Consider the following 20,425-nt stretch of genomic DNA (forward strand, 5'->3'; position numbering starts at 1 on the left):
TGTTAAATGGAGAAATGATTATAGGCATCACAATTTTTGTCCTTTGAGGGAATAACATTTAAAGAGATAGTAATGAAAGTGAAAGATGATGAATAGACCGTATGGGATTTAGGAAGTTTATATTCTTTACAAATACTTTGCCTAGAATGTATTTGATGAAAGTAGGGGGGGGTACAATTTTAGATACAGAGGGAAACAGATATATAGTTGTTTTGTTATTAGTTACTTCATTAGAAAAGGTAATATATCCTTATGACCACCGCTTGAGTACCCTGGGAAAAGAAGGATTCAAACAGGTTGAGGCTCTGGCAGGGTTTTAAGAATCACAATGCTTTGATAAAAGGCCTTGTGCTGCCATCTGGTGGCCAAACCGAGAATTATAAAGACAAAAATAAGGAGCAAAGACTTGAGACTAAAATGACTTTTAAAAAACCAATAACAATAATAACAATATTAAACTTAAATCTGTAAGAGAATTGTTTTTATAAGACACAAAATTAATAGCAAAATACCTCTCAGTAAAATTATAGCACCACTCAGCATGTTACCACAATGTTCACTGCTTAATGTCTTGATTCATTCAATAGTGTTGTTTATTTAAAAAAAAAAAACTCATGTGAGGTAATGTAATATTTATTATTATTTATATCACATTTTAAGAAAGAAGCAATAACAAACTTACAGGAGGAAATTCATCTCAACCAAGTGCAATTTAAGAACAGAGCTCTAGGTATTTCCGCAACAAATGGTCATTCTGGATCTAGGGCAGTGATATCCAAACCTTTCAGTAAAAAATTCTGAGTACCTACCCCTGGTCTATGTATGTATATATTTACTTATTAAAAATTAAACACATATACTAGTTTACTAGTAATTATTTATACTATAAAACTGAAATAAATTAATAAAGGATAAAGATGAAAATATTTGATCCTAAAGTCACTAGAGGTTTATTGGGAAGGGGAGTGACATGGTTGTATCTGTGTTTAAGGAAAATGAGCTATGTGGAGCATTGGAAAGGGGAAAGACTTAAGCAGGAAGAAATCTTGAGAAGATATGGCAACAGTTCAAATATAGGATAATTAAAGTTTGAATCTAGGTTGATGATATGTGAGTAGGGAGGAGGGTCAAGGCTAAATATGGCTGTGTTGGAAAATGAGTCCTATAATTGGCTTTTTTTCCTAGTTTTTCCAACTTCCTATTGGTTGATCACATCCAACCTGGGTTAAGTGTATCTCCAAGCAACCCCTCCCCCCCAATTTAAATATCACTGACTTAGGGGACCAGGATGAGTTTCCTCTGCATGAAAATGAATGGTAAGACCCTTAGATAACATTATACAAAATAAGGACTGAAAAGGATCTAGCATCAATGAGGTAGGAGTAAACAAGACCAGGAGAAAGAGGTGGAATAGGTCAGAGTTTCACACTTAGCTATACTTCCTAGGGCAACAGATATAGGGATTTGAAACTAGTATAAAAAGCATAAAAATTCCCAAGTATTCAAAAAAAAGATATTATGAAGAGAGGCTCTATATAAGAGAGGTTATAGAGGGTAGGGAAAGAATTTTTTTAAATTTTATTATTTTTTTTAGGTTTTTTTTTTTTTTGCAAGGCAGATGGGGTTAAGTGGCTTGCCCAAGGCCACACAGCTAGGTAATAATTAAATGTCTGAGACCACATTTGAACCCAGGTACTCCTGACTCCAAGGTCGGTGCTTTATCTACTGCCACCTAGCCGCCCCTGTAGGGAAAGAATTTGAAGTTTGAGTTTGAATCTTGGTTTTGGCATTTAACTATATCCATGACCCTGAGCAAGTCATTTAAGTTTATGGGTCTCAGGTTCTTCATCTGAAAAATGAGAAAGTTGAACTAGATGGCCTCTACTGTCCCTTCCTGTTCTAAATCTATACTTATGCTAAGATAAATGTCTTTCTTTTTTCCTTCCTTCCTTCTTCCTTCCTTCCTTCCTTCCTTCCTTCCTTCCTTCCTTCCTTCCTTCCTTCCTGCCTGCCTGCCTGCCTGCCTGCCTGCCTTCCTTCCATAAAATAACAAGATACCCAAAGTGAGAATTCTATTTAGAGGGGAAAGTTTTTGACTCATTTTCCAAGGACAATCCTATAGAAAGGGTTTGATCTGAAGTTTAGGATCTTTTTTTTTTTTTAATTAAAATAGCTTTATATTACTGAAGTTTTCTACAAAAAAAAAAAAAGACCATTTCCCCTAGCTGGAAAGGCGCTGAATTGTAACAAAATCTAATCTTACAATGCAGTTTAAAAGGCTTTCTCCTCACCTTTGAGCCAGCCATTGGTCAAAATCTTCAGGGTTACAATCTAATCAATATCCCCACCCCATACCATACTCTAGTAATATGTTCTTCCTGCCCTGTTCATTATACTGATGAGCATAGGGTAAATGGAATATGTGTGACTGTCATTAAGCAGGTCCACTTGCAGAGGTCAGGGACCCTAGATCAACTTAGAGATGGAGTAGACCTGGGCTAATCTCAAGTCTGATCAGGTTGGAGTCAATTCTTTTGTCTCCCCTTGTCTTACACTCACATACCAGCACTTAGGCATAACAGTCACAGGTAGACCCCAGTCTTGTCATGTATTTCTTAGGAAGCCTTCTCTATGTGGAAACCAAATACCTTACATTTCTCACAAACCCCTGTTAAAGAGGTCCCTGGGTATAGTGTGCAGCTCTTGAGGACAGAGAGCCATTTATTTCACTTTAAGGTTTGACTAGGATACTACGTTTTCATTCAGGATCTGGAACAGCACTCACTGACTTGAGAAGAAATAATAATAATGTCAAATATCATTTCTTCAATCATAAGCAACCTTATTTTCAGGGTTCTTCAATCCAACACTGAACTCTAAAGTCAACTGCTCAACCTCAGAAGTAAAGACCTGAAAAACCCACTATTTACTCAACTCTAGTTTGGAATGATGATGCTGGTGAACCTAATGTTGACCAGGAGAAAACTACTAGCAGAACCAACCAGGTAGAGAATATTGGGGTCTCTCATCCAAGGAGAGTCTAAGCAAAGTGAAAAATAGAAGAAAAGTGGTTCTGTCACTATTGTACCATCTTAACATCATAAATGCAGGTATTTATTTGTAATATTTTAGGACTTAATTGTACCATTTTGGCCTCCATGCTGAAGATAATGTGCACTTCATTTGAGGTTAATTAGTGAATATCTCAGCGGTCCCTTGTTTCATGTATGATATGATGAAAAGAGCATTGTACCTACGAATGAGACTTTATACACCTCTATACTAGTGGTGGACAAATGACCTTACCTCTCTGAAATTGCTTTCTCTCCTAAAAAATAAGACAGAGATTTATTCCTGTTACAGCATTCTGAGTTCTAAGGAAAGGGTATGATAGCAATAAATAAGTATTCGAAGGGTTGTCACATGGAAGAGGGATTAGACTTACTCAGTTTTGTTATGGAGGGCCCCCAGTTTTGCCATCCTTGCTAGTATCATGGCTAGGAACTGCTTAAGGAATGTACCCAAAGGGATCATGGGAATGAGGAAATGAACTACCATTTTCAAAAGTAATAGGACTTTCTTGATTCAATAATGTGATTCTCACTGAGTCAAATGGATCAGACTAAGGGAAGTGATTTTCTCTTCATACAATGCTATCAGACTTCACTTGATTCAAACTGTCTCCTTCTAGCAGCTGAGCTGGCAAGAAAAAGCACTATTAGTTTTAAACTGGAGCAGAAATATAGCTTTGGGTCATAACTGTGGGGTACATGAATAATAGCATGTGACCTGATTTGACCAGGAGCATTATATATATGACTCTTGCAGTTTGGTTCTTGACCTCTCTTCTAGTCTCTCTTTTTCTCTGGTGGTTGATAAAAAAGTCTAAGAGCTGCCTTCTCATCCATGAAGAAGCAGATTTTTGGTTTTACTCCCTGCCTTCCTTTACCTTGAATTAAACAGAAAAGTTCCTATTCTTCTTGTGTTTAACTACTTTTTTCCCTCTCTCCTAGCAGTTGAAAGTCTATGTGTAGATATATTCAATTGTGTTTAGGAGATGTAATACACTGTACTCCTCTTTTCAGGAAAAACTGAATGCCATATATATATATATTTATAAATATGGCTAAGGATTCTATTTTTCTTACATAGAATATATTAGAATGCTCATTATTAAGAACTTTACTGTAGTCTATCTGCCAATGGTCACTATTATGTAATTCTCTGCAGCAAATTTATAGATATCTTGTAGAGTTTAGCTTTGCAAGTACTAAGCACCATGATCATTCCCATAAAAGAAGGCACACTATTATACTAAGGGTCTAAAAAAGATCTCAAGAGTCATGGCCATCAACAAATTTTGGGGGTACAATAGTTGATGGAAGTTGGGGATCTTCTCTTTCAGTAGAGAAGGCAGAAGTAGCAGTGGAAAAAGGGGAATGGGCTGCTTTGGAGGGCAATGGGCTTCCCCTCTCTAGATTCTGTCTAAGCTATGGGTGGATAATCACTTGTTGGAAACATTCTTGGGAAGGTATGAATTCCTTTCCAACTCTGAGGTTCTGTGAAAAGATGTATTGGGTGTCAGCAACAGAAACATCAATGATTGATTTGGCCAAATCAGAGTCTCTCATTCTCAAATTAATTACCTATAAAATCAAAGGGTAGGAAAAGGTAGCATTATGTGGTGAAAAGAATACTAGATCTGGAGTAAAAAGAATTACATTCAGGAGACTCTTCCACTTAACTCTGGGTAACTTTTGACAAAAAGTTTCATCTTTGTGGCCGTGTTTTCTCATTTCTAGAGTCAAAATCTTGAGCTACGAGTTTGAAAATTATGTGATCTTATGATTTCCAGTATTTCTTCTAATGCTCACATTTTATATTACATGTTTTCACATTCTATGTTCTAGGCTGTTACACTATTAGCTCCCACCAACGAATAACTTTCAAGGATAGGTGTAGTTTTTGCAGAAGGTGAAACTACTAAGACTCTTCATAGCCTCTGCCTGAATGCTTCCTGGTTGTGTACCTGGAGGCAGTTTAGCAATGAATCAGTAAAAGCATGTCAAGTATTAAGAGGACAAAGATAAGACTCAGGGGAGAAATTCAAGTAGGGCACAAGAACAAACACCAAGGAAAACTATCACGGGGGCCTCAAACCACTGCAGTTACACTGTGACTCCTTAAACTTAAATTAAATTCAATAAATAGTATTTAAGCTCCTGCTATGTAGAAGGGCTATTTATATTCAAACACAGTTTCTGCCCCCAGTCTAATAGGGAAAGATATCTGTATGTAAATAAGCAAAGTACAGGGTCGAATGTGATAATAGCAAAGAAGAAATAGAGGCAAAGTATCTTTAGAAAATTTGTGGAAGAGATTACTTTCAGACAAGTAAAATCATGGAGGAGAAAGGCACCCAAGGTAAGAAAAGATTTTTCACAGGGAAGAGAAGGATGTGTGATTCTAGTTTGGGATAGCGAGGGGAGTCTTCTTGAATGTATGGAAATAGAAAGAGTAGGGTAGGGTAGTAGGTCAGTTTGGCTAAGAAATAAAGTAGGTATGAAGAAGAATAGTGTGAATTAAATATGTGTAGGTCAGAGCAAAACTATGAATGTATCTAAATGCCAGTGACAACAAGAATCATTTATTAAGGCAATATGAAGGGATTATGTTAGATTCTGGAGGAAAAAAACCCCAAAATTATTAAAGGAAACTGGGAGACCTGGGAGATATCTCAAGTAAACAGAAAAATGACTGCAGGATAACTGGAGGAGGGAGATTGAGTTAACAACTATAGGAATCAGGAAAAATTTCCCAAAGGAAGAGGCACTTGAACTAAGATTTTGTGTTTTATCATATGGCAACAGAAAACCACAGAAACCATGAGCATAGGAGTGATGTGATGATTTGAGTTCAAATATCAACTTTTTAGTACTCAGGTCTCTACTTTGGGTTTCAGTTTCACTAACTATAAAATGAAGAACTGGGTTAGACTGAGTGATCCATAGGGGCATAAGTTCAACTATGACTTCTATAAAATAACTATCATTTGAGATAGCTTTCAAAACTATATTCATTCAGACTTGCTCTATCTCTTATTTCTGGTCTCATATAATTGATTCCCTGCAGGACATCTGGAGATGTCCTGTTGGCACCCAAGCTAAACATTTCTAAAATGGAATTCATTACACTTCTCCCCCCCAAAAAACTTCCTTCTCCAAACTTACCCAATATTTTTGAAGGTATCACTATCTTTACAGACAGCAAGGTTCACAATCTTGGGTTTTTTTTTTTTTTTGGAAGGCAAACGGGGTTAAGTGGCTTGCCCAAGGCCACACAGCTAGGTAATTATTAAGTGCCTGAGACCGAATTTGAACCCAGGTACTCCTGACTCCAGGGCTGGTGCTTTATCACTACGCCACCTAGCCACCCAAAGTTCACAATCTTGAAGTCATCCTTGACTCTTCCTTGTTGCTCAGCACTTCCTTCACCCAGTCAGTTAGTTGGCAAGTCTTATTGCCTTTACCTGAACAATATCTCTTACATACAAAGCATTCTCTTAACTTGTGTGGTCTATTTTAATAACCTGTTGAAATCTCCCATCAACAGCATCTCTCCTCTCTATACCATCCTCTATAGCTACCAAATCAATATTCATAAAATAGAAATCTGACCACATCATTCTCCTACCACAAATATCTTCATCGATTCCCTGTGATCTCTTGGACAAAATACAAAATTCTGAGCCTGGCATTTATAGGTTCTACAACATGACTCACAAATACCTTTTCATTCTTATTTTCCATTACTCCCCTTCCTACACTTCCTGCCCCCATCAACTCAGCTATCTCTCCCAAATAAGATATTCCATTTGTCTCTTTGCATCAGTTGTCCAGTATCTTCAAATGTACTTCTCATCCATGATGCTCAAAATCTCTAACTTCTTTCAACACATGGTTCAGGTGTGATTGGCTTTTCTTGATTTCCTCAGTTATTATTGTTTTTTACTTCTTAGACTTACTTTGAACAATTTTATATTTGCTTACCTGGATACATATATATATGTATATGTTGTATTCTCTCTCTCTCTCTCTCTCTCTCGGTTTTTGCAAGGCTATAGAGTTAAGTGACTTCCCTAAGGTCATACAGCTAGGGAAGTATTATGTGTCTGAGGTTAGATTTGAACTCAGATCCTCCTGACTCCAGTGTCAGTGCTCTGTCCACTGTGCCACCCAGCTGCCCCTGTTGTATTTGCTTTAATAGAGACTTTAAACTCCTTGTAAACAGTAATTTTAATTTTTATCCTTACATTCTCAGTGCCATGCACTGTCCTGTAAGCAATAACTTCTCAATATTATTTTATGTGAAATATGGATAAGAAAGAAGAGGCAAGGGAAAAAATTAGGAAATTATTACATATAATAGTCCAGGGGAGAATCCATAAAATTTGGAATTAGGCTGGTAACAGCGAAAGTGGGGAGGAAGGAGCAGTATTTCAGATGTAGAATCAAAGAACTTGGCAGTGGGCTGGATGTAGAAGTGAGGGAGTAGAAGGAGCTAACAAGAGCATAACAAGATTATGGGAAGAAGTGCTACTGTCAACAAAATAGGGAAGCTGTGAGGAGGGGCAGTTTGGGGGGGAAAGATTAGAAGTTCAATTTTTGTTATTCTGAGTTTCAGATACCAAAGAAACAGCCAACTGGATATATTCAGTGAACAAGTGGAAATGGAGGACTGAATCACAGAGAAGGATCATAGGTTAATTATATAGATTTGGGGATCATATGAAGTTTGTGGTAACTGAAGTCATAGGAGGGCATGAGATTTCTGAGAGAGAGAGAAAAAGGTTAAGGACAATACCTCGGAACATTAATGCTTTAGGGGTAGGAGGAGGAAGATGACTTAATGAAGGTCTGAGACTGACAAGGAACAGTCAAATTAAAAAGAGGCCAGTGTTTCATATACCAGCAAAGGGCACACTGCCTCTTCCTCTGTTTCCATACACCAGCTGCTTAGGGTGGGCAGAAACACTATTGTGATCTCCCATTGTTATGTTCCCATTCATTGCAGTCAATCCTGGAGCAGAGCCTTGCAGTACTCCCTGCTTGTGTATCACATGGTTCCCTTGAGTTCTGACAATCTGACACTGACTTTGTGGAGGTTTCATGCTGGTTAGCACTCTTGCACTACTGTACAATTTCTCTTTTCTTTTTTTTTTTTTTTTTAATTTTAGCTGGGCTACAAGGAGAAAAGGGAAACAGAAAAAGCAGGAAACTCTCAGAAGGGCAAACAAGGTTTCTCCCCTATTAAGTGATAAACAAAGAATAGTCATGTTTTCCCTGTCAGAGTAAAGATTAAATTAAATGTAACCCTGTGGAGAAACAAGGCCCATAGGTGCTTTGACACCTGCCAAAGCTGCCCAAGGGGCCTTGGGATGTAGACAAGGTCTAATAAACAAACCCAGGAAAAGCAAAGAAAGATTCAGTTTGAGGGTCATTATCATCTTCATTTCAGTTCCCCCTCCACATTTCACGGAAAACTGCCACTAAGGGGTTTGCTCAAGCAATCCATAAATACCTTGAAGGATTCAGCTGTGAGAGTGAGCATAAGGCCCAAGAGCACTTCTCCAACAGCTTGTTCATGCTGTTATCAATTCTGCTTTTATCTCCTTCATTTTCTCACTGACTGACTGAAAAATCCCTTGAAAGCTCACTTCCCATCCTCCTTTCTACCTTTTTCCTGATACCTGAAACAATTCTGAAAAGATTTCCATTACCTATAACTTCCCCAAAGATTTCAAGTCACGTTTGTCTTTTAAACCTGTCATTACCTTCTTATAACTTGCAATATAAATTATTTTTCATCTTCTCTTTTGCATGATAATATTCAGTTAAGGAAGTAATTAATTCACTATCTATAAGTATTTTAAGAATCAAGATCTCTTTTCAAGGGTCTTAGAACCTCATTATAAAAACAAAAGACATACCCATAAAATAAATAGGTGAACTAGTGTCAAAAAGAGTTGTATAAATGAGAAAAACAATAGTGGCTCCTATTTATATAGCATGTTGTGGGTTCCCTTAATGGTTATTTTTTTTTTGTAAGGCAATGGAGTTAAGTGACTTGCCCAAGGCCACAAAGCTAGGTAATTACTAAGAATCTGAGGCCACATTTGAACTCAGGACCTCCTGACTCCAGGGCTGGTGCTCTATCTACTGCACCACCTAGCTTCCACAATGGTTCTTTTTTAAAGAATCATCATGGAAGCCAGGCTGAAGTTCAAAATTCTATTTTTATTTCTGATATAGATTAATTCTAATTCCTGTCACCTAATTTTACTAAGAGACCATGGCCACACCAAATTGCCTTCTATTGCACTGGCTCTCCAAGTCTGATTAACGCATGTTATTGACAGGTTCAAACAGCATGCCAACCCTTCTCCCATACCCTCACCTTTATTCTTGCCAACCCTGTTTTCCCCCAGGTCACCTCTAACTCAATCCCCCCCCCCAACTCATTCAATTCTGCCAATTTTTCTATTCTTAGTAACTCTCCTATACTTGTAAACTTTTCTCCAATTCCTTGATTTAATAAAAATTTCTCTCTCCTCTGAGTTTACCACATTCTCAATAAGATTACTCTCTCATTACATTAAGCCTACCCTTGCCACCCCCCATCCCAGCTTCTCCCCATCTTTCCCTCACTCCCAAAGCCAGGAGGAGTGGGAATAGTTTTTGCTATCTTTTTAATTCCTCTATTTCCTCTTTTGAGGTTCATGTAATGAGTTTATATCACTCTAACCCCATGTTAGTGGCTGTTATTTACTGATCTTCAATTTCTGTACCTGAATCACACATTGCCCTCATCCTCAGGGACTTCAGTATTCATGATAAAGACCTAGCAACCTCCTCAACTCCATGACCTCCATTTCTGCCCTACTTCAGGAAGAACAGAACTGACTGAACTACATTAGAGAAATTTCAAGCATTTTCAGTGAAAGCTGCTCTCTGTACAAAAACCCCATCTTTTTAATACTGGTGCTATATTTTATAAACTACAGAACATAACAACTTCACAAGAATCAAAACTTCAAGTGCCCAAAGGACAATTTGTAGATGTTTGGTGGATGTGAGCAACCCACAAAATATGTTGATGATGACCTGGGGATGAGAAGTGGCATAAAAGACAGCATCAAGGACATATATGATTAGAGGAAATGATGAGTAGTTAATGTAATGAAAGTGAGGGATATTAACTTGGAAAGTCACATTGTTATATGTGAAATACTAAAAGATACAATGGAAAACCTCTAGTATGTTGGAGATTTTATAGAAGGATATGAACAAGAGTTATAATGAATGAGAATGAGAAGGTATGGACGACTGTCATCTGTCCTGGTGAAGTGATACCTATGCAACTATGATTAGAGATTCCTTGAAATAGTTAAATAATTTAGATATAATCTAGATGATCACTAAAATTTTTTTCAGGTATAATATTCTTTATCTTTTAACATAACTTTTTTTCTGAAGAGATCAAGATAAAAAGCTGTATGCAAACTGTCACCAACTTGAATTTTAACATGCATCATTCAACTGTTCTGACTGCAAAAATATAACCATTAAAATTCCAGTAGGTGAAAAATAACTGAATGCTTCCTAAGTATTAGGGACTAATTTTATGTATGGTTTGGAGGTTCTAGCTATACCTCACAGTCATTTTCTTTTCATTTTTCAACTTTCAGTCTCTTAGGATTCTAATTGCATCCAAGCTGATTCACCTGATGAGCCACTGTGATTATTTAATAAGTCTTTTTCATTGATGAACTGACATAATTTCCAATGGGTAGCTTCACCAGAGACAATTTCACTCTAATAAGCTGCCAGTTTTACTGATGTACACTAAAAATAATGCCATCTGCTCTCTGGTCATCTTCTGTATCACTTTCCTACCATGGAACTTTGTCTGAAAGAGGAACTTTTATTGGACCTCTGTGACCTTGTCCTCATCATATATGATAAGTGAACTTGCTTTATTTTCCTAGGGTCCAAGTCCACATGCCATGCTGATACCTACATTTCACCAGTGCTTCTCACTTCCAACATCCTTTTTTTTTGGTCATCTTTCTTCTTATGTGAGCCACTCTCATTTAATCTGATTCTAAGTTTCTTCTAGGAAGGGCATTATTTGCTTTTTCTCTTTTCTAGTGCATAGCACTCTTTTTGTTTGTTTTTTGCATATAGAGATATTCAATAAATACTTGGTTAATGAACAAGTCAAACTTTGAAAAATACAATCTAGACTTCAATCATTCTTGATACTTACTGTTTTTCGCCAGAGAATTGCTCGGTATTGTGGGACACGTTGATTGTTCTGGTCAGAAAGTGCTACAGACAGAAAGAAAGGGTTCTTCTCCATATCAGTGCCAACATAATTCTGATGAACTGGAAAAGAAACATATTCAGAATTACAGAGATACAATTTTCTTTTTCATTCTTCTTTCTAATTCAAGCATCTTATAATTGAGGCTTGCCCATTAACCTCCCTGCTCTCTTCATTCCTGAACATTGCCAAATATCAGAAGACAGGTTTTATGCTAACTTTTTACTACAAGTTTTCTATCTCTTTCCCTAACTGAATTATCTTTTAGTTGGTAAGAAAATTAGTTGAAATCATAAAATTTTTAGATCTAAAAGGAACTATTATAGGTCATTTATAAATGAAGAAAATGAGGTTAAGAGAAATTAAGGGGCTTACTTACTATGAGAGGCTAAGGTTACAGATCCACTTGGTGCTAGAGCCAGGCTTGGAGGCCAGGGCCTTGGGCTGGTTGTCTATTGTATAGACCACTGTAGTATCTTCCCTGCCTTCTTCATTTTTAATCTATTCACTGACCATTCCACTGAATTTTTTAATTATTTTGTTTCTAAGGGGCGGCTAGGTGGTGTAGTGAATAAATCACTGGCCTTGGAGTCAGGAATACCTGGGTTCAGATCCGGTCTCAGACATTTAATAATTACCTAGCCATGTGGCCTTGGGCAAGCCACTTAACCCCATTTGCCTTGCAAAAAACCTAAATATATATATATATTATATATGTATTAATATATATTATATATGTATTAATATATATATATATATATAGTGTCAAGATTGAGAGCATAATACTGATGATTGCTTAATCTTTCTTCAGAGAAAGTCCTATTTTTTAATTTCTGAGAAAATTGGATTAGGTAGAAACAAAATAATTTTTTTTAGGTTTTTTTTGCATGGCAATGGGGTTAAGTGGCTTGCCCAAGGCCACACGGCTAGGTAATTATTAAGTGTCTGAGGCCAGATCTGGACTCAGGTACGCCTGACTCCAGGGCTGATGCTCTATCCACTGTGCCACCTAGCCACCCCCTTTAATATATTTGTTGAAGGCAGGTACAAGATTTGCAGTATGTTCTCTTCTTTTGGTATTCAGTCTATCATGTGTCTTTAGTTCTTCAATAAATCTGTGATCTTTTCATGGTGTATACTAACTCAAACTTTCCTCTACTGATGGAAAGTCCAACCCATTCAGAGCTCCTCATTCTGTGTAATTCTCGTTCAAATCTTTCCATAAAACAATTTCAATTCAAGAAATGTTTATTAAGCATGAATGGTATTCAATGACAAAGACAAATATAAGGTACACCTTTCTCCTCAGGAGCTTATAATTGAATAAATTGGGAAGGGAACATAACCAAATAACTTATGTAACACAAAGGAGGAATAAAGGGCAAAGGTGAGATTTGGATATGAGAAATGTGAAACAGGGGGAGATAAATTTTATTTAGGGTGTCAGGAAAGGCTTCATGGAAGAGAAGACATCCGAGGCAGGGAGAGACTTCTAATAGTTGAAAATGGGGTGGGTGAGTATGAAGAAAGAGTAGAGAGGACAGTATGAGTGAAGGCAGAGAGGTGAGAGAGAGCAGGATAAGAATTGGGGGGGGGTTGAATATTGACTAGTGTGACAGGAACCTAGAAGGGAAAATATATGTGAAGGCTGGGCAGGGCCATGCTATGTATCTCAATGCCAGAGGATGGATTTTTTACTTCATTTGATAGCCAGTCAGGAGTTAGTGACTCAGAGAGTTTGGTTCTGTTTTTGAAATTTGTTCTTTGGTAGAAGTGAAGCTATTTCTTAAACTGTTGATTTCTTCAGAGTATTGAGAGAACATGTAAACAGCTGTTACTTTAATGTCAAAACAGTACCCTTGGGACCTGAAAGAATTGAAGGAACCTCCCTAAGCAGTCAGCTATCCCCCCCTCTCCTTTTCTCTGACCTTGTGATGATTCCTTCATTTTCTACTTCCTCTGTCATCAGTTTCAGCCCCTCAGGAAGGCTCTTGCTCTGCATTCCCGTATGCCCCTCACTATACCAACTTCAGTTTCTTTTTCTTTTTTTTTTGTCTTTTTTTTGGGGGGGGGGTTGAAAGGCAGTAGGGTTAAGTGACTTGCCCAAAGGCTAGGTAATTATTAAGTGTCTGAGGTCGCATTTGAACTCAGGTCCTCTTGACTCCAGGGCCGGTGCTTTATCCACTGTGCCACCTAGCTAACCCTTCAATTCCAGTTTCACATGGCCTCCTTCCCCCATTCCCATTACAGTCTCACTAAGCATTACTATTTCTCAAGGAGATACAATGCATAAAATACACATAGTATACACTATATAACATGTGGTATTCAATTCTGTGGACTCTTTAACAGTTTTTTTTTCAACACAGTGAATTTCTATCCTACTTTTCTACATGTGCAATTTACCTTTTATCCCTTCATTTCTTTGATCTGGTGCTACTACCCCATTAACCTGGTTAAAATTCACATAAAATTCTCCCCTTGAAATTCTGAAATTAACCTTTAATTTTATCTTTTAAGGAACCTCAAAATCAGCCTTCTAAATTAAGTTTCAAATGCACCAAACTGATTGCGTTTAATCTTTGAATATACTATGAAGTTAAAAGAAATTATGACATCAAAGCTTTTTTTTTTAGGTCACTTCAAATGTCCATTTTTTTTTCCTAATGTAATATCATTACCTTGTCCTAAGAAATACTTGAAATACCATCTGGTATGATACTCTGGGTTTTCCAGGTGCACATCTGTTCTACGCCAAATACCTGGCAAGTCAGGAGTATTCTGAAATGGAGCAAAGTGATACCATTAGAATTTTATTATGAAAGAGTAAACACAACCTGGAGGAAATAAGCGGAGTATATAATCAAAAACAACAAAAAATGATAGGAAAACCCTTTTTAAAAAGTGGGATCAAAAATTGTATATGTTCTGTTGAAAACTTATAGTGACCTGAGAGGAGCTATGGTGTGGTAGAAAGTTCTAGGCTTGCAGTCAGGAGACCTGTTTTCAAATTCCTGTTCTTAAATCCCATATGTCTCTTAGCCTATTTGAAACTCACTTCTCCAATTTGTCAAACGGGAATAAAAATACTTGAATTATATATCTCAGTGGGTTGTTCTAAGAAAAAGCTTTGAAAACCTTGAAGTACAGTGTCAACATGTAACCTAAACTCTCTTTTGTAACTAGAGAAGTCTAGGCTCTGGATTCATTAGGTTTAGGAGATCAATCATTACCAGCTCCATCTGTGACATCATTGGTCTCTCTCAGGCCAAGTGTTTTTCCCCTGTGTATTTTTTTTTTTTTTAGATTTTTCAAGGCAATGGGGTTAAGTGGCTTGCCCAAGGCCACATGGCTAGGTAATTATTAAGTGTCCGAGGACAGATTTGAACTCAGGTACTCCTGACTCCAAAGCCAGTGCTCTATCCACTACGCCACCTAGCCGCCCCCTCTCCCCTGTGTATTGACAATGATCTCCAGAATTTGATGGTTGGTCCCTGGAAATCCCCCATTACTTTATGCTATCTCTGCAAATTCTTAATAAGTATTTACTGAGCACCTACTGTGTACTCATAGTTATATTCATGGACCACACGATTTAGAGCTAGGAGCTACTTTAAATTTATGTAATATGGATCCCAGAATTATAGATCTATAGCTGCATGATACCTTAGAGACCAATTTTTTCATTTTACAGATGAAGAAACTGAGATCCAAAGAGTAAGTCATAATTGCCAGAGGTTTTAAGTACCAAAGTGCCCTGGTCAGAACCTATCTAAGAACATTATTTTCAGTTTTGGGCACCATTGTTCAGGAAAGAAATAGACAAGATAGAGAATAAAGAGGATGATGATAACAGTTAGCATTTACATAGCACTTTAAGGTTTACACATACTTTACAAATAATATTTCAGTTTATGCTTACAATAACCTTGGGAGGTAGATGATATTATTATATTCTTTTACAGATGAGGAACTGAGATTAAGTGACTTGTCCAAGGTCATAGAGCAAAGAAATATCTAAGGCAGGATTTGAACTCGGGTATTTGTGACTCCAACTATAACTCAAAGTTGGCTGCTATCACATCCATCTTATATGTGGATCAGAAGAAAAAACTGCAGATGTTTATCCTGGAGAAGAGAAGACTCAAGGATGATGTGATACCTGTCTTCAAGTTTCCAAATGGTTATCACAAAGAAGAGAAAGTAAGACTTTTTCTATTTGACCTTAGAGGACAGAACAAGTTGCAATCAGTAGAATTTATCAAGAGGCAAACTTAGATTTTATGTTAGGAAAAAAATTTCCACATAATTAAGGGTTTTTCAAAAACTGAATGAGTTATTTGGGCTCTCCCTCACTAGATGTCTAGAAGCAAAGGCCGGGAAGATCTATTGTCAGACAAATTATAGTTTGAGTTCTTTTGAAGATAAGGGTTGGTTTAGATGAAAGCTAAGATCTCTTTCTCTTCTTGGGACAGCTAGGTGGCACAGAATTAATGCCTAAGAGTGCCAGTCTTAGAGTCAGAAAGTCCTGAGTTTAGATCTGGTCTCAGACATTTAATAGTTTTATGAATCTGGGCAAGTCACTTAAAGCATTTGACTCAGTTTTTGCCTCTGTAAAATGAACTGGAGAAGGAAATGGCAAACCCCTCTAATATCTTTGCCAAATGGATCATGAAAAGTTGGACACAACTGAAATGACTGAACTTAGTAGTGTTCTTAATATATTTATTAGGGGAAAGTACTTAGTAGGTGATCTGTGCTTTAGGAAAATCATTTTTCAGGGGGGAAGATACTTGAGTTAGGGAGACCAATTAGAAAGTTATTGCAATAGTCCCTGTGTAAGGGCCTAATAGACTTATTGGAGAGCAGGGTTGGAATTTTAGCCCTAGGTCTCCTGGTTAATAGGGTTCAGTGATCTTTCTAATGCATCAGGCTTTGGGGGAATCTAGGGGATGCCAAATAGAGCAGACTAAGGGGATGACAAAAGTTAGGGGACTAAGATCTGATTTATGGTTGGCAGGTGAAGGAAATGGAGACATTTCAAAAGTACAAAAATGATAAAATGTATCATATGACATATATAGTAATATATTATAAATTATATAATATATGACAAATATAGTAATATAAAGAATAATATATCAATGAGATTCCCTATTATTCTCTTTCTTACTCTATCTAGGCTTTCATGTGGGTTAAGCATATTCCTCTTGGGTCCAGAAAACAGAATTAGCAATTTACAGATGAGGAAATTAAAGTGATCCCTAGTCATATGAAAAATTGCTCTAAATCATTACTTATTAGAGAAATGCAAATTAAAGCTACTCTGAGGTACCACCTTACACCTCTCAGACTGCCCAATATGACCAGAAAGGACAATGATCAATGTTGGAAGGGATATGGGAAATCTGGGACACTAATACATTGTTGGTGGAGCTGTGAGCTCATTCAAACTTTCTGGAGAACAATTTGGAATTAAGCCCAAAGGGCAACAAAAATATGCATACCCTTTGATCCAACAATACCACTACTGGGTCTATACCCTGAAGAGATGATAAAAAAAGGGTAAAAACATCACTTGTACAAAAATATTCATAGCAGCCCTGTTTATGGTGGCAAAGAATTGGAAATTGAGTGAATGTCCATCAATTGGGGAATAGCTTAATAAACTATAGTATATGTATGTGATGGAACACTATTGTTTTATTAGAAACCAGGAGAGATGGGAATTCAGGAAAGCCTGGAAGGATATGCATGAACCTATGCTGAGTGAGATGAGCAGAACCAGAATACCCTAATAGCAACATGGGGGTGATGAACAACCTTAATGGACTTGCTCATTCCATCAGTGCAACAATGAGGCACAATTTTGGGGTATTTGTGATGGCGAATACCATCTATATCCAGAGAAAGAATTGTGAAGTTTGAACAAAGATTGAAAACTATTACCTTTAATTAAAAAAAAAACCCTTATCTTATTATGTAATTTTGTTATCTCTTATACTTTATTTTTTTCCTTAAGGATATGATTTCTCTCTCATCACATTCAACTCAGATCAATGTATACCATGAAAACAATGTAAAGACTAACAGACTGCCTTTTGTGGAGTGGGAGGAGGGAAGTGAGATTAGGGGGAAAATTGTAAAATTCAAAATAAATAAATTAATTAATTAAAAAAAAGAAAACAGAACCAGGACCAATTGGTAAAAGCTCCATAGAGATAGATTCCAGTTAAATAAAAAGAAGATCAATTAGAGCAGTTCAAAAGTAGTATGGTCTTAATAAATACATGCTAAAGGATTGATTGAATTCTCTTGAGAAGTACTGAGCTTTTCTTTCCTTGAGGACTTCAAGAAGCAGCTTGAAAACCTTGTTAAGAGTATGATTGAGGGGTTCAAAAGCCTAAATGATCTCTGAGATTCCTTCTATCTCTCCAATTGTCTTCAGAAATGAAAAGGAAAACAGTAAAGGCCTTTAGATTGGATAAGATATAAAGGAAAGTGCAATGCACTTAAAACTTTGCTCATTTAGACATTAAAAAACCCCTGGGTTTAAATCCTGGTTACATCAAGTAGCTGTGTGACTCTGAATAGGTCACCACATCTCCTGGGTCTCAATTTCTTTCTCTATTAATGAGGGGGTTGAACTAGATTACTGCTAAGATCCCTTCCAGTTCTAAATTTTATAAGAGAGATAATAACAATTCATATTTCATAACATTTTCTGACTTACAAAGTGTTTTTTTTTCCACAGCAACCTTCCAAAGTAGGTAGTACAGTCATTATCCCCATTTTACAGTTAAGTAAACTTGTGGGACTTATTTAAACTCATAAAGCTAATAAACTGCAGAGTCAAGACTCAAACTCAATTTTCCTTAAGACCACCCTTCTTTCTACTCCAGAATATTATCTTTGTTTCACATACTAATGCCTGGATGTCTTATTCATAGAAAACCTCTCAAAGTCTGTTTGTTTCCATTTTAGGCACAGTTCTAACAAGTCTGGTTAACTGGCTTTCCAGGGCACACCACAGAATAGAAGTAACCACATAAAGGAGGATGCAATCACTAGCAAAAGACACTCACAGAATTAGGGTCAACTTCCAATGTTACTGTGAGTAAAGAAAGAAAATAAATTCTAAAAGGCAAACATAACTCAAAACCACAACAGTCTGAGGATGTTTGGCCCTGAAGAGCTCAAAGTATGTCAGGGAAGACAAGGAAGAAAAATTGATGTTTGGAATGATAATACCCAAAAGACATCCTATAATTAAAAAGAAAAGAATCTGTGCAAGGCATTTTAGAAAAATTTGCATCCAAAATCATGAAAATAAAAGCAATTTTGTTTAAAGCCAGGGTTCTTAATCTTGGGGCAGGGGTATATGGATAGATCAAGAGGGATCTCTTGAATGTTTAAAAAAAAAGAAGCATCTTTATTTTCACATTTTAAATGTAGTCTCAGACATTTAACATTTACTAGCTGTGTGATCCTGGGCAAGTAACTTAACCCTCATTGCCTCACATCTGGGGCTATCTCCAGTCTTCCTGATTCATATCTGGCTGCTGGACCCAGATGACTGGAGGAGAAAATAAAGCTGGTGACTTAGCACCGCAGTCCCTCACTCAAATCCAAATCATATGCCTGTCATGGCATCACCTCCCTGAGGTCATGGTCTTCTTCGAGAATGAAGGACAAATATCATCATTATCATCATCATCTGGTGAAAATGAGCATTTCTTTTAATCAGAAATTTTTTAAAAGCCCCAACAAAAATAATATTCAGAAAGGGGTCCCATAGATTTGCTCAGACTGCCAAAGAATAAGTTTCAAATACCCAGAAATCTTAAATTCTACTGAATCCTTTTCATGGAAAATGCTGAAGACAAGTTAAAAGTTATTGGAATAACTGATGCAATGAAAGGAACAATTGAGTGTGAATTCCAGCTCTGCTTGGACGGGTCACTAAAACCTCCCTGAGCCTCAAGTTTTCTGACCTGCAAAATGAAGATAATAATACTAGCCTCATTCACCAACTAGGGGCAAGTCATGAAGCTTTGAGTACATACCCTGTGCCAGGCACGGTCCTCTGTGTAAAGTGCTGTGAAGATCAGATGAGACACCTTAGGTAATATGCCTTGTAAATCATAAAATACTATGTAAATGTCAGTTATATCAATAAAAATCAATGTGCTGTTTTAATTAAGGCTATAATATACTATGTTTGTGGGTCTGTGTTTTTTAGTACTTTTTTCCCTTATCTTTTCCTGTTGCTTTATGTGGCACCTATCAGAACAAGAGCAATCAATCTGCTTGCTAATAGGAGCCAGTATTTGAAAGTCAATGACTAAGGTCTGTTTTACACACACACACACACACACACACACACACACACACACACACACACACACACACACACACAGTTTCTCTCTCTCTCTCTCTCTCTCTCTCTCTCTCTCTCTCTCTCTCCATTTCTCTTCTGTTGTTGGGAGAACATTCTTCCGTATCTCTGTGTTGCAATGCTTCATATTTTATCTTTTATACCACCCACGTGACCTAAGAAAATTGCCAACATACCAAGGAGAGCCTTGATGATATCAGTACAATTCCTGACTGGCTTTGTCTGAATACCTCTTTCAGGGATGATGTGTGAAGCTCTGATGAGATGTACTGAAGCCCTAGGTCATGGTGTATCAATAACTCCTACTTGGGTTGTAGTTTGTTAACCACTGCCTTATCTTCCATAGTCATCCACCTTGATCTCTGTGCTGTATCTGACACTGTTTACCACTCTTTCCTACTGTAGAATCTCTCTACTCTCTTGAGTTTTGAAACATTACTCTCTCCTAGTTCTCCTTCTATCTGTCTGCCTGTCCCTTCTCAGATCCCTCTACTAGCTCATTGTTCATGTCATGTCCCCATTGGGGATATTTCCCAAGCTCTGTTCAATATCTTTTCTCTCTATATTCTCACTTGGTGACATCATCATCTCCTATTGGTTTACTTAATCTCTCTACCCGGATGACTCTGCAATCTACATACT

The 20,425-nt window shown here is 37.1% G+C and overlaps 1 protein-coding gene across 3 annotated transcripts in view; it reads right to left on the reverse strand.

The window, feature by feature from the left end:
• GARNL3 (GTPase activating Rap/RanGAP domain like 3) overlaps positions 1-20,425 on the reverse strand; it is a 207,990-nt gene that overhangs the window by 150,731 nt on the left and 36,834 nt on the right. For 2 of the 3 annotated variants that reach the window (XM_074211536.1, XM_074211535.1), the window contains 2 exons: positions 14,067-14,166; positions 11,329-11,447 (listed from right to left, as the gene is read on the reverse strand). In XM_074211536.1, the coding sequence (XP_074067637.1) occupies positions 11,329-11,447; positions 14,067-14,166 (219 nt within the window). Of the gene's footprint in view, positions 1-11,328; positions 11,448-14,066; positions 14,167-19,451; positions 19,484-20,425 lie in introns of all 3 variants that reach the window. The other variant, XM_074211537.1, reaches the window with a different exon arrangement.

This window comes from Macrotis lagotis, chromosome 1 (genome assembly GCF_037893015.1).
Source record: "Macrotis lagotis isolate mMagLag1 chromosome 1, bilby.v1.9.chrom.fasta, whole genome shotgun sequence".
Classification (NCBI taxonomy): Eukaryota; Metazoa; Chordata; class Mammalia; order Peramelemorphia; family Peramelidae; genus Macrotis; species Macrotis lagotis.